General features: G+C 43.5%; 1 protein-coding gene across 4 annotated transcripts in view; it reads right to left on the bottom strand.

The window, feature by feature from the left end:
• The window catches only part of AP1M2 (adaptor related protein complex 1 subunit mu 2), a 35163-nt gene extending 22347 nt beyond the window's left edge, over window positions 1-12816 (bottom strand). The window contains exons 1-3 of one of the 4 annotated variants that reach the window (XM_061582904.1): window positions 12681-12698; window positions 9944-10061; window positions 3155-3311 (exon numbers count right to left, since the gene is read on the bottom strand). In XM_061582904.1, the coding sequence (XP_061438888.1) occupies window positions 3155-3275 (121 nt within the window). In that variant the 5' untranslated portion in view covers window positions 3276-3311; window positions 9944-10061; window positions 12681-12698. The other 3 variants (XM_061582899.1, XM_061582917.1, XM_061582913.1) reach the window with 3 other exon arrangements.
• Between the last annotated feature and the right edge of the window lie 847 nt (window positions 12817-13663).

The following is a 13663-nucleotide window of genomic DNA, read 5'->3' on the forward strand; positions in this document are numbered from 1 at the left end:
CGTTTCCTTGGACCAGGTTTTACAATAGTTTGCTGCCATTTTTCCTCTTAGGGAGTAGTCTTTCAGCTCTTGTCTCACAGCTTTATGGACAACTTGAAGCTCCTGCCTAGCCTCATTCTTGCCCTAGAAGAGGAGCACTTTATTTATTTATTTATGAGATTTGTTAGACGCCCATCTGGCAGAGGTTAATCTGCCACTATGGGCGACTTACAACCAAACACAAGTACATTCCAAATAGACATAATCAAAATCCTAAAAAGTATAAATTAAAAATTAAAAGCTTAAGCATTTAAACCCCACAAGATCTGCAATCTGCCAGCCTAAATTCTTCCTTTTCCTTTCTCCATTCCTGATCATTCCAAAGAGGTTCAAAAAATGCAGGGGCTGCACTTTCACTTCACTGTAATTTAAGGGCACAGGAGAAGGCATGTGGGCAAATATTCAAGCCACTGAAGCCTATAGGTTATGCCTCACACCAGTGCCAGTGTCGGGCATGAGGGCCCTTGGGTACCAGCCTGCCCTGGGCCTGCGGGGCTGTAGCCCAACACCCCCCAAGACAGGTGGCACAGGGCTAATAAGTCTGCCTGTGCACCCCACCTACCTCTTGTGTTGTGTAAATGATGTGTGCATGTAGCACACATGCCTGCCATCACCTAAGATGGCAGCAGGGGGTCCGCCGCTGGCAGGCAGGCATTCACACTGATGGGAGAGGTAGGTGGGGCATGTGTGCAGGCTTACTGCAGCCTGTGCTATCTGTATTGGGGGGGTGCCCAGGAGCTCCCACTCTGTGATCTGCAACAGGGTTGGGTTGCAGGACCCGATGCTACAACCCAATGGGAGTGCCACCCTCTCACCCTAATGAGGGGACCTTCAGGGTCCCTTGCCCAGGGCCCAATCTGGCTGCCCTCTGGCGGTGGCCCTGCCACCAACCATATGGTATGGGCCAGGGCTAGGGCCAGGCAGAGAAGTCAGATGCTGGAGTGTCTCTCTGGCTCTCAAGAGTTTTGGGAGAGAATCAGAAGCACTGCTAGGTTTGAAGACACCCAAACAAGGTGCTTTCTGAAAGGAGCCCCATACTGCACTGGTCATTTTCTTTATGCCCCCGCCCTGCCCCAGGCACTGTGCTCTTCTCCCTCTCTGATGCTACTGTTCACTTTAAAAAAAACAGCTTTTGGGTGACTAGGTCACTTTTCTCTGTTCCCGCCACCACTGCGGCTACCCCCACTTGCTTCTTTTAAAAAAAATCTTTTTGGGTGAGGTGTGCAGCAAAGTGAAGTACTGCACCAGCCCACTGTCCACAATTTTCATTTCCCCAGCATGACTCTGAGTCCCACATGGGCACAGAGCCATTTCTGGAGAAATGAAGGTGGCAGGCAGCTAGAGCATGGCCAGTGCACTGCTTCACTTTGCAGCACAAGCCACAACTTGCCAGCACCACCTAACAGCGGCAGCTCACTCTCTGGTATTCTTTGAGGCCTGCCAGACTGTGGGGCCCTGGGCTTCAGACATGGAGTCTATGCTCAACGGCATCATCAGACAGAGCGAGTGACCATGCCAAATACCTGAGCGAGAATCTATAAATGACTAAGCCAGAGTAAAAACATAGAGAGGGAGTAGAAAGGGATTATAAGGCAAGGACAACATGGGTGGGCAGATTTAAGAAGAGTCAAAGTAGCTCTGATCACTGCTGACCAGAAGCCAAAATTATGGCAGAGGAAATTCATAGGAATATTTAATCCAAGGCATGGCCAATAGTCCGGGATGATGACAGTTGTTGTCCAGTATCTGGAGAGCCACGGGTTCCCCATTCCTGACCGAAGACACATAAGTTAAGGCACTGACTGTTGGAATATGTGGGTTGAGGCTGCATGGGGTTAAAAAGGGTAGCTGAGAGGAGACCTCCTGATTGCTAGGCTAATACCTATCCTTTGATCTCCTGCTGTCTCTCCCTTCCTGCTCAACTGATATGCTTAGGATGTTGACCACATCTCCTTCCTTCCTTCTTCTTTCTCTTGAGAGGGAGAGCAGACATATTCTTTGTCTCTCCCTCTCCTCCAAGCATGAGGGCTTGTTAGCTAGATATAGAACTCTTTCCTATCAAGTATGTACTTCCAGAATAAAGTAGTCATTTCTTATTTAAAAGCTTAAAGTCTCTGTCTGATTGATTTGCAGGAAAGGTAGAATCTTTAGCAAAGATTCAAACACCTAAAGGCTCACTCAGTCTCTCCATTTCCAATTTCGCCACTCTGCGACACTGACTTCCCTATAGGAAGCAACATTCAAAAATTTCTCTCCTTCCTTTGGGTGGTAGTACACTACATGCTTCATCAGAGGCCGAAACCAGTAGTCATCCAGATGTAGCTGGACTACAACTCCCATGAGCCCCAACCAGCATGGCCAGGGACAGTGGGAGTTGTATTTCAGCAACATTTGGAGGGATAATGTCAATGTTTCTTGTAAACTGCTTGAAGATTTTTTTTATACAGTCAAGTATAAACATTTTGTTAAATAAATTAATTAATAAAAAACCAGTTGCTGCAAAATGCAAACGGGGAGTGGTCTCATGCCTAGGTCCTGCTTGTGGGCTTCCCACAGGCATCTGGTTAGTCACTGTGAGAACAAGATGTTGGACTTTGTTCTGATCCAGCAGGGCTCTTATGTTTTTAACATAAAAGGTGTTTTTGGAGATGGTGCAAAGCCATGAAGAACACATGAATTTTTCAGAGATAGAAAATAAGGATGGATTCTAGATAAACCCAGATAACTGGAATTCTTAAAAGTGTTATGTTATTTGCATAGCTGGAGGTGGAGGCAACTCAGGAAAGGGAAGAGGTCTTCACATGGTAAATGGCACCACAGTCACTGCTGAAATTCACTTAAATATCCTGAACATGCTGCAAGCTACCTTCCAGGATTAAAGTTTTTGTGCTCCTTCAAAGACGACATTTTCCAAACAATTGTCAACTATATGCACAAAAAAATGATCATGGGCACACAGCAGGTCTGCACATTTCTCAAACAAAGACTATGCGTCCAGTGTACGTGTTAATGATCACTGAAGTACAGTCATTTGGACCTGGGTTTTGCTCACTGCAAATGCTTCGCAAAGGCTGCAGCATCCCACACCCCATTAACTCAGGCTCTGAAAGGATACAGTAGAGGTTGCTGTGCTTGATCCAGAGGAAATGGACCTTCCCACGGGTCAGGAGTGGTGTCAGGGCACATTCTTCCTCCTTCTGCATCAAGAGTGGCATGAAGTAATCGATCTCAGACATGCGCACATCTCCCTTATAGTTACGGCTGATTAAAGGCTAGGGAACAGAAAAGCATTTCAGTGACACACAGCTTGGACTGTGGCACACACTGCCATAGCCCACCTTATTGCTGAGGTTTACAGTAAGAGGTATCACATCTCCCACCACTTAGAATCACAGATTTGTAGAGTTGGAAGAGGCCTATAAAGCCATCGAGTCCAACCCCCTGCTCAATGCAGGAATCCAAATTAATGCATAACCAACAGGTGGCTGTCCAGCTGCCTCTTGAATGCCTCCAGTGTCGGAGGGCCCACCAACTCCCTGAGTAATTGGTTCCACTGCCGTACTGTTCTAACAGTTAGGACATTTTTCCTGTGTTCAGTTGAAATCTGTCTTCCTGTAACTTGAGCCCATTATACCGTGTATCGAGAAGAGATCCTGGCCCTCCTCTGTGTGGCAACCTTTCAAGCACTTGAACAGTGCTATCATATCAACCCACAGTCTTCTCTTCTCAAGGCTAAACATGCCCAGTTCTTTCAATCTCTTCTCATAAGGCTTTGTTTCCAGTCCTCTAATCATCCTCTGAACCCATTCCAGTTTGTCTGCATCCTTCTTAAAGTGCAGTGTCCAGAACTGGATGCAGTACTCAAGATGAGGCCTAACTAGTTCCAAATAGAGGGGAACCAATGCTTCACATGATTTGGAAACTGTACTTCTGTTAATGCCGCCTAAAATAGCATTTCCCTTTTTTGCAGCCACATCACGGTATTGGCTCATACTTAGCTCGTGATAAACATCAATCCCAAGATCCTTCTCATATGTAGTATTGCTGAACCAAGTATTCCCCATCTTATAACTGTGCATTTGGTTTCTTTTTCCTAGGTGTAGAACTTTGCACTTATCCCTGTTAAATTTCGTTATGTTGTTCTCAGCCCAATGCTCCAACCTATCAAGATGTCTTTGAATTTTGTTTCTGTCTTCCAAGGAATTAGCTGTCCCTCCTAATTTTGTATCATCTGCAAATTTGATAAGCATTCCCTGCACCTCCTCATCCAAGTCATTAATAAAAATGTTGAAGAGCACTGGATCCAGGACCGAGCCCTGCGGTACCCTGCTCGTTACTTCCCCCCAGTTTGAGAAGGAACCCTTGAGAAGGAACCTTTGAGAACGATTCTTGCTAATCATTATATCATGGGGCACATTGTCAAAAGCTTTGCTGAAGTCGAGATATATTATGTCCACAACATTCCCACAGTCTACAAGGGAGGTTACCTGATCAAAGAATGAGATAAGAGTAGTCTGGCAGGATTTGTTCTTCATAAATCCATGTTGGCTTCACTGCAATCACTGTATTGTTTTCAAGGTGCTTACAGATTGACTGCTTTGTAATCTGCTCCAGACTTTTCCCAGGGATCGATGTCAGCCTGACTGGTCTGTATTTCCCAGGTTTTTCCTTCTTGTCCTTTTTGAGATAGGGACAACATTAGCTCTCCTCCAGTCATCTGGCACGTCACCCATTCTCCACCATTTTGCAAAGATGATAGACAGCGGTTCTGAGAGTTCTTCAGCCAGTTCCTTCAATATTTTAGGATGCAGTTCATCAGGCCCTGGAGATTTGAACTCGTTCAAAGTGATTGGGTACTCCTTGACTGTTTGTCTATCAATCTCAAGCTCCAGTCCTGCCCCTTCATGTTTCCCAGAAGGATCATACACCCTTTTTTGGGAGAAGACTGAGCCAAAGTAGGAATTGAGCACTTTTGCCTTTTCTTGGTCATCTGTTATCATTTTGCCATCCTCACAAGCTGTGCCACCATTTCTTTTCTTTGACTTTTACTATGGATGTACCTGAAGCTTTTTCATTGCTTTTAGCATCTCTCGCTAACCTCAGCTCATTCTCAGTTTTAGCCTTCCTGACGCCACCCCTGCAATTCTGTGCTATCAATCTGTACTCTTCCTTTGTGGCCTGGCCTTCCTTCAACTTCTGTATGTGTCTTTTTTTGTTTTCAGGTTATCTTTAAGCTTTCTGAGAAGCCACATTGGCTTCTTCTGCTGTCTTTCCCCTTTTCTCCTTGACGAAATTGTTTGCCATTGTGCCTTTAGAATTTCCTCTTTTAAAAACTCCTTTTCTCATTAGAGCTGCTTGCCACAGAACCTTACTTACCATTGTTCTGAGTTTATTAAAATTGGCGTTCCTGAAGTCCAGGGTACATGTATGGCTACTCTCAGCTTTTGCTTCCTTTAAAATCAAGAACTCAAGTATACTGTGGTCACTCACCCCCAGAGTTCCCGTAACTGCCACTTCATCCACCAAGTCATCTCTTTTGGTTAGCTATCCTTGACTTGATTCTCATCCTCTAGTTGCTTCTTCCATCAGGAATTTCTTGGAGTGGCTATGTTGGGCAGAATTTGTTCCCCAACAGATATCGGTGTAATTGAAGTCCCCCATTACTAGTACATCATGCCTCATCGAAATATTGGCACTTTGCTTTTCAAAAGTTTTATCGTCATCTCCTTGATTGGGTGGTCGGTAGTAGACTTCTACTACAATGTTCCTTTTATTCCTTGTCCCATTTATTTTAATCCAGATACTCTTGGTGAAGCTACTAAGCTCATCCTCCTGTATTTCTGTGCAGGGATATATATTTTTTAACATATAGTGTGACTCTGCCTCCCTTTCTATTCCTTCGGTTCTTTTTGAACTGGTTATATCCTTCAATCACTATATTCCGGTCATGGGAGTCATCCCACCAAGTTTCAGTTATACCTATCAAGTCATATTTACTCTCCTGTATGAAGAGTTCAAGTTTATCCTGTTTGTTTCCCATACTCCGGGCGTTAGTATACAGACACTGAAGACCATGTGATTTATGCCCTGGCTTCCTTCCTACATTTTTATGAAGACTATTATTGGACCCCATTAGAGCCGTTCTCTCAGTTCCTCTTACTGTGCACAGGCCTTTGTTAGTCGTTACTGTCAGGTATATGTCTCCCTCCCCCTTGGGATTCAGTTTAAAGCTCTCCTGGTGAAGTTCTCCATGCCAAACACATTTATCCCAGTTCTTGTGAGGTGCAACCCATCACTTGCCAGCAGTCCATCTTTCAGGAAGCATAGCCTGTGGTCCCAGAATCCAGATCTCTCGTGTTACTACCATAGTAGCCAGTAATTCATCCCGAGTATTTTTCTTTCCCTTTCCACTCCTCTTCTAAGTACCAGAAGGATGGACAAGAAAATTATCTGGACCACAGTGTCCTTGAGATTCCTTCCCAAAGCTTCAAAGTCTGACGTGATTTCTTCATAGCTGCACTTGGCAGTATCATTCATTCCCACATGGATGAGAAGACAGGAATATCTGTGAGAGGGCTTTATGAGCGATGACAACCCTTCTGTCACATCTCTAATCCGTCCTCCAGGGAGGCAGCATACCTGGCGAGCCCATAGATCTTCTCAACATATTTAGGTTTCAATCCCATGCAGTAGGGCGTCTCCCACCACTACTACTCTTCTCTTTTTCTTGCCGTGGTTTCATTGCCTCTGCTTGACTGAGCTTCAGCCTCTCGCTCACTGTCACATGGGGTCCCCTGTAATTCTTCCTCTGCAGGCTGTCCTCTAGTCTCACCCTCAAGTTCCTGTAAGCGATTCTGTAATTCCACCTAGCTCTTCTGCTCCTGTCACCCTTTTCCATGGATTTTCCTCCACTTCGTTGTTGCTTTCCACAACAGTCTCCTCTTCCACTTCAACATGCTGTTGTTCTTCCACTTCCTGTACTTCTCTTTGCTGCTGTTATTCCAGCGTTCTATCTAAGAACTCTTTGTCTTCTCTTACACTCTTCAGTGTAGCCACCTGCCATTCCTGGCCCCTCACTTTTTCTTCCAACAGCGCCATCAGCTTGCACTTGTCGCCTGTGTATGCTATATTGCTCTCATGCAAGAAAACAAACATTGCACACACCTTGCAGGTCACCACCACTGGAGTGTCCTTCCCGTCCATAGTCTCTACTGCCTTTTCTCTTTCTCTGCCTGCCTGCCTGCCTGCCTGCCTGCACTTTGTCCTGTCCTCCTTCACGGCAAATATGAAAGTTCCACTGGTATGTGGTGCACTGTACAAGGGGAAAGAAATTTAGGGACCTCCCCCACCTAACTCCTCTGCCAAACTCCTGTAAGCTCTCCCTGTTCACTCACTCTCTGACAGCTGGTTCATTTGTATCTCCTCTGGAGCAGCTGACACAGCTCCCTGCACTCTGCTGGAGTCAGGAAACAGAATGAAAATTCGCCGCACCCACAGCTGCTCCTAGTTGCCCTCAGCAGCTATCAGGCCACACCCCTTCCAAACAAGCTGCTATGGAACCCTTCACAGCCCATGGCTTCTGAGCCCTCTTTGTGTTTTTCTGTCTCTTCCTCCTTATACTTCCTCTGCCAAACTCCTGTTAGCTCTCCCTATTCACTCACTCTCTGAGAGCTGGCTTGCTTGTATCTCCTCTGGACCAGCTGACACAGCTGCTCTGCTCTGCTCTGTTAAGAATCAGGAAACAGAGATTTAGATTGCAATCTCTAAGCACTTATCTGGGAGTAAGTCCCTTTGAATTCAATGGGACTGACATCTGAACAGACACTACAGGATTGTGTTGTAAAATGCAAGTCTTCAAGGCTGCATTCTAACCCTGTATTCCCTGGCCACATACATATTTTTAAGACCCATTCTATTTTGGGATTTTAGGCTATTTTTAAATTGTTTTTAATGCCATATTTTAACATTGTTGTAAGCTGCCCTGAGACCTTTGGAAGAAGGGCAGGTAATTGCAATGCTGTTGGTAATAAGTCATAATAGGTCTTAGTCAAATAACAGTTCTTTTCTACCTTTAGCAATGCTGATGGGTGTTCATATTATCTCCTTTGTACTTTTCAGGGCCAGCGCTACCATTGGGCAGAAGAGGCAATCCTCTCAAGCAACAGTTCCTCAGGAGTAGCAGCCACAGCCCTGTTCCCAGCCATTCTTCCTTTTTTTTTTTTTCAATAATTTTTATTCAGATTTTCATAAAACATACAAAACAAAATCATAAAACATTCAAAGACAAAAAACAAAATCAAAAATAGTTAAACAAAAAGAAAAAAAGAAAAAAAAAACAAAAATAAAAAATAAAGAGTAAAATATTGACTTCCCATTTGTCAAAGATCAAATCAGTTATAAGTCTATAATATATAACAATCCTGTCTCTTAAGTCATATTATAAAATCACTTTCCTCCAGTAGTTATCTTACTTAATCATCAAATCTCATAAACATTACTTTATTCTTTCCACAAAAAGTCAAAGAGAGGTTTCAATTCTTTAAGAAATATATCTATCAATTTTTTTTTTCCAGATAAGCATATCGATTAATCCATCTCATTACTAATTATGATAATCTTATTGTCATAACCATAGTCAAAATAAACATTTCAATTAATCCATCACATCAGAATCTGTTAGGTTCAGTAATTTCAGTAGCCATTGTTCTATTATCTCTATTAGTTCCACTTTCCATCTTCCATCTTCAGTAGTCTTGTTAAGTCCAGTAATTTCAATATCCAATCTTCCATTATCAGTATTCCATAATAATCTTGCTGTCAAAGCCATAGTCATATAGTAAGAGTCTGATGGGAATTACCTCTATCCCAAATATTTTCTTGCCATCCATTCTGAATAGGTTGCTGAAATACTGCTGTAAAATCATATCTCTGTTCTTTTTTTCAAAATACACTGGGTCATCTCTTAAAAGTTTTTCCATTGTCACATGGCTGCAGTTAATTCCATAGATTTTCTCTATATTGGGCTCCATCACATCATTCCAGTCCAAAAGATAATCCATGCCATTGATAACTTTATCTCTAGAATCTTCATTAATTTCTTCAGAGATAACATTGAGTTCCAAACAATAGATTTTATTTCTAAAGTCCATAGACTCCAAATCTTGTTCCTGTTCCACGTTTGTTCCAATCTCCGGGATCTCCTCTCTCACAGGGACCCCTATTCCAGTCTCCAGGGTCTCCTCTCTCACAGGGACCCCTGTTCCAATCTCCGGGGTCTCCTCTCTCACAGGGACCCCTTCCAGGGTCACCTCTCTCACAGGGACCCTTATATCTTTAATCTCCTGCTTCATTTTACTCAATTCAATTTTCATTATCTCAATCTCATCCATTATTTTCTGAAACATAGTTATTTCCAGATTCTCAGCCACTTTCTTAATTGCCATTTTAAAAGAAAAATATAGGAAAACCACTTCTCATTTCAGCAACAATTGGGTTAATACTCCAAACTTGGTGACATCACAGTATAAACAGAGCAGACAGCCTTATCTCTCCAATAGTTAAGTAAACAAAATGCAGTTCCCAGGATCGAAACAATTAATGGCAATCGTCAAGAAACAGATTCGTCAAAATAAAATAGACCAAAAAGAGAGTAGTCTCAAAACAGTATAATATTTTTCAAAATAAAAATCTGGAATAGAAATCCCTCTTCTGTGTATATCTTTAGAATGCAAATCCAGGACAGCTTTTTGCAACAAAAACAGAGATAAGCTATTAATTAGTGCGTAGCAGAGAGAAGTTACGGCTCCCCAGTGAGATGTCAAAAACCGATCAATCTGGCAAATCTCTTTTAAACAGCAACAATTTAAGTCAAGTAAAAGAAAAATATAGAAAGAAGGGTGCTTGCCTGTTAGTGCGTTCTCTCTTAGAAGATAAGATGAACGTTCGCTTTAACAGATAGAGCTTGCTGTTGAAAATCCGTCCCACCTTCGTCGGCTGGACCTCGTCCCATAAATTAATGAGATCTGGTCGTCCCAACAAAAATAGGCTTTGAGGTTAATCTCTTCGTTTCTCCCTACCCGGGAGAAGTTTAATCAGTCAAAAAAAAAAGAAAAAACTGACTGATATATCTGAATAAGCTTCTTTTGAGGCAGGAGCCCGTCTCAAAAGCAGGCACAGGCTAAGTCACCCTTCCCGGAAGTCCCCCAGCCATTCTTCCTGAATAGGGTTGCCAGGTCCATGGCCTGAGGCTGATCCTGTATCTTTAGGAGAAGAGAAGATCAGCCAAGTGCAGGTGTTCTTGCAACCCTGTAATGGGAAAAATCACAAGGTGGAATTCTCTTACCCCTGCACAACTTTTAAAGATACAGAAGACCTTTTGGTTGCCAGGCCCAGCCTCCAACAGGTCTTCTGTATCTATAAAAGTTGTGCAGGGGGAAGGGAGAAGTCCACCTTGTGGTTTTTCCCATTACAGAGTTGCAAGAACACCTGCACTTGGCTGACTTTCTCTTCTCCTAAAGATACAGGATCAGTCTCAGTCCATGGACCTGGCAACCCTACTCCTGAACCCCCTGGCTATTCACCTCTGTTTGAGATCAGAGCTGTGGGTGCCACAATCCTCTCTGGCACTCCCTAAACTAGCCTGTTGCTCTAAAGTGCCTTGCAGAAGACTATTCTACTGTCATTGCTGTAGTAAGATTCAACTGCCAGTCCAGCCAACTTCTATACATGGAACAGGGATGGGTGCAATCTTGTCCTTTGCCTCAAGCAGCAAATTATCTTGTGCCAGTCCAGGTGCTTTTAGTCATAAGGTGAAGTTGCTCTTTAAGGGAAAAAAAAGGGGGGGAGAAAAAGCAGCTGTACCAAAATATTCCCCCAGTTCCAGGTGCCTGGCAGAGCTTAGCATGCTTTATTTATCAGCAATCAGCTTGCAGCTAAGTGCTCTCTTCTCTAGTGCCTCCCCCCATATTTATTTTTAAAATGCTGTCGTGTACATCCATAATCTTGTAAGCATATGATCATGTTAAAATGAAGTAAATAAAAATAAACTCAGCTTTGTGTAAGATACAAGAGACATAGCCAGCATCTGGAGGATTCCCCCAAGGTTTTGGGGAAGTATAGAATTGCAACCTTAGTATTTGTTATTAATAGCATGTATCTAGATGAATTTTTGGAATGTTTTAAAGTGCTTAATTAGAGTAATACATATAACAACCCCTTAAGATAGATAGTATTTTTATTAACCCCATATTACAGAAAGGGGGATTGAGGCAGAGAGTGTAGTTTGCCTAACACCACATAGTAAAGTCATGGCTGCACTGAGACTTGGATTATTGTAATTAACAAAATGGTTTTAAGCAAAGTCACAATAAGGCTGTAAACATGCTAATTGCCAGATCAAAGCTTTTCCATTAATCACACCTGGAGCAGGAACAGGTTGATCTGCCTCTCAGTTGTGAAACCTCTCTGTAGCTGATTTTTTTAAAAAGCACTCAACTTGCTCCCACCAGGTTTTACAGTGCAAAGGGTGGGGTTTGACTAGCATTGTGTGCCCCTGTTTTCAGAATAAAGACGCATGGGAACTGAAAGAACAGTGAGTGTTTCTACCCTAATATGGAAAAGGGACCTTTTTTAAAATAAAGGAAAACAAAGAAAATAGCTGACCATTATTAGTATGTTTCTCATTCCAGTACTGAATAAGCAGTTCTAGAAAATAAATCTCTTTGCTCATCATCAATCTTACCTCATCTAATATAATTAAATAATTTGATAATCTCAGCTGGTGACTCTTCAATTCACACTTTTAGCTGTTATATTGTACTAAAGCTGATGCTATTCCTGTCTTCCACAGATTGATCCGCTACTTAGAATCATAGAATCATACTTTATTGAACTCTGCCATTTTTCAAACTTCTACTTTTTTTTCAGCTGGTGGTTAGCAGGCAGTTCCAGTGGTGCACAGTATGAAATCAAGTGATGGACCTCTGGTCTAATTCAGCTTTCTTGTTTCAGCCCTGACCTTGCTCTTTAGCCTGTTTTAAGCAATCCAGCTGGTTTAACAGGCTTCTGCAAGCAGCACCAGCAGAATGGAAGCAAGCAGGCCTACAGGATCCAGGAACACCTCACTTTCAGTAAAAGTGCCAGGGAGAAGAGGAGGGATAAAATGCAGTTCCTCAATGCCTCTACAACATTAAAAAACTTAATTCTGTTGGAGCACTTCCAGGATCCCCGCTCTGGGTCAGGAGCGGGTCTCATCTCCTGGAGGGTGGGTTCAGGAAGAACAAACATTGGCACCACGGGCTGTAGAAGCCAGAGCTCTTCTTAAGCCATATAAAGGAGGGAAAGATGGGCTAGCAGTTAGAAGACACAGCTGGGTTCCACTCTTCTCCCCAGCCAGACTCAGTAGGCCAAGGCTTCCTCTTCTGGTTGATGGTGCCTCCCATACCAGAGTAGCAAGCGTAGGGCGGGGAGTCTAAACTACGAAACACCTAGAAACGGCACGCAGAAATACTACGGTATTGAGCGGAGAGGATGTCATTTAGGAAACTTCACCACTAGCAGGGAAGGTTTTCTTCAGCAACTCGGTCCCATACAGAAAATAATTCTTATATTTCCCCTTCTCCTGGGGGCGGGGGCATACTCACCTTGCCTTTCAGGTCAAGGATAAAAACTGCCGAGGCGGACATTCTGCTGCGCCCACTTCCTTCTTTTCCTCTTCGATTGCTCTCTACAGCCACCTGGGCTAGATGAGCGAGCTGCGCCTACAGGTGAGCTGGGCTGTCTTAAAGGAGAGGCGACAGCAGGAGGTGTGATAGAAATCCTCCGACAGAAAGGAGGGGATTAGGCACCTGTTTTTTGCGAACACATTTTTTCCAGAGTCTGGCTCTGCAAGTAGCAGTTACACTTTCTAAAGGGACAAACAGACAGCTGGACAGAAAACTGCACGCAAGCTACCTCCGATCTGAGAGCCCTACCCCAACCCCATGTGAGTGAGGCTGTAAGGCAGAAGCACTCCATTCTGAATTACGTTCTATGATTCCCTGTTGAATCCTGATGATTGATCGTTGGTTTAAATTAAGGAGATAACCCTAAACTCACTTAAGAGAGGCAGAGCTGGGCTGACCTTGGTAGGGCTTACTTTGGAGTAAGCATGCAGATAGGCAGTGTTTTGTGTGTGTGTGGGTAGGTTTGTGAATGGAACTCGCCAGTACAGGCTACCGGCATCTCTTTTTTTGCTGCCCACGCTAACCATTTTGTGCTGGCGTTCAACAGCACTTTTATCAACATATGAGTACTGGCGCTTCATCTTTTACGGGAAAAAAACACTGTGTATAAGATTGCACCACGTACAGTGTAATACTGTGGTTAACAGCCTGAGCTGTGAGCTGTAGTCCCATTCAAACACCCCTTCACATCTCAGGTATGATTTCACAGGGTGATCGTGATAAAGCCACACAGCTCCCCTGCTTTGTCCCCGCCCTCTAATCTGCAGAAGCAAGCGATAATACTGTTAGCCCATTTTGCAGTAAAGTTGAAATTTATTTATTTTATTTATTAAATTTATTAGTCGCCCATCTGGCTGGCTGTCCAGCCACTCTGGGCGACGTGCAAAATAAAAACAAATACA

Source organism: Rhineura floridana, chromosome 1 (genome assembly GCF_030035675.1).
Source record: "Rhineura floridana isolate rRhiFlo1 chromosome 1, rRhiFlo1.hap2, whole genome shotgun sequence".
NCBI lineage: Eukaryota > Metazoa > Chordata > Lepidosauria > Squamata > Rhineuridae > Rhineura > Rhineura floridana.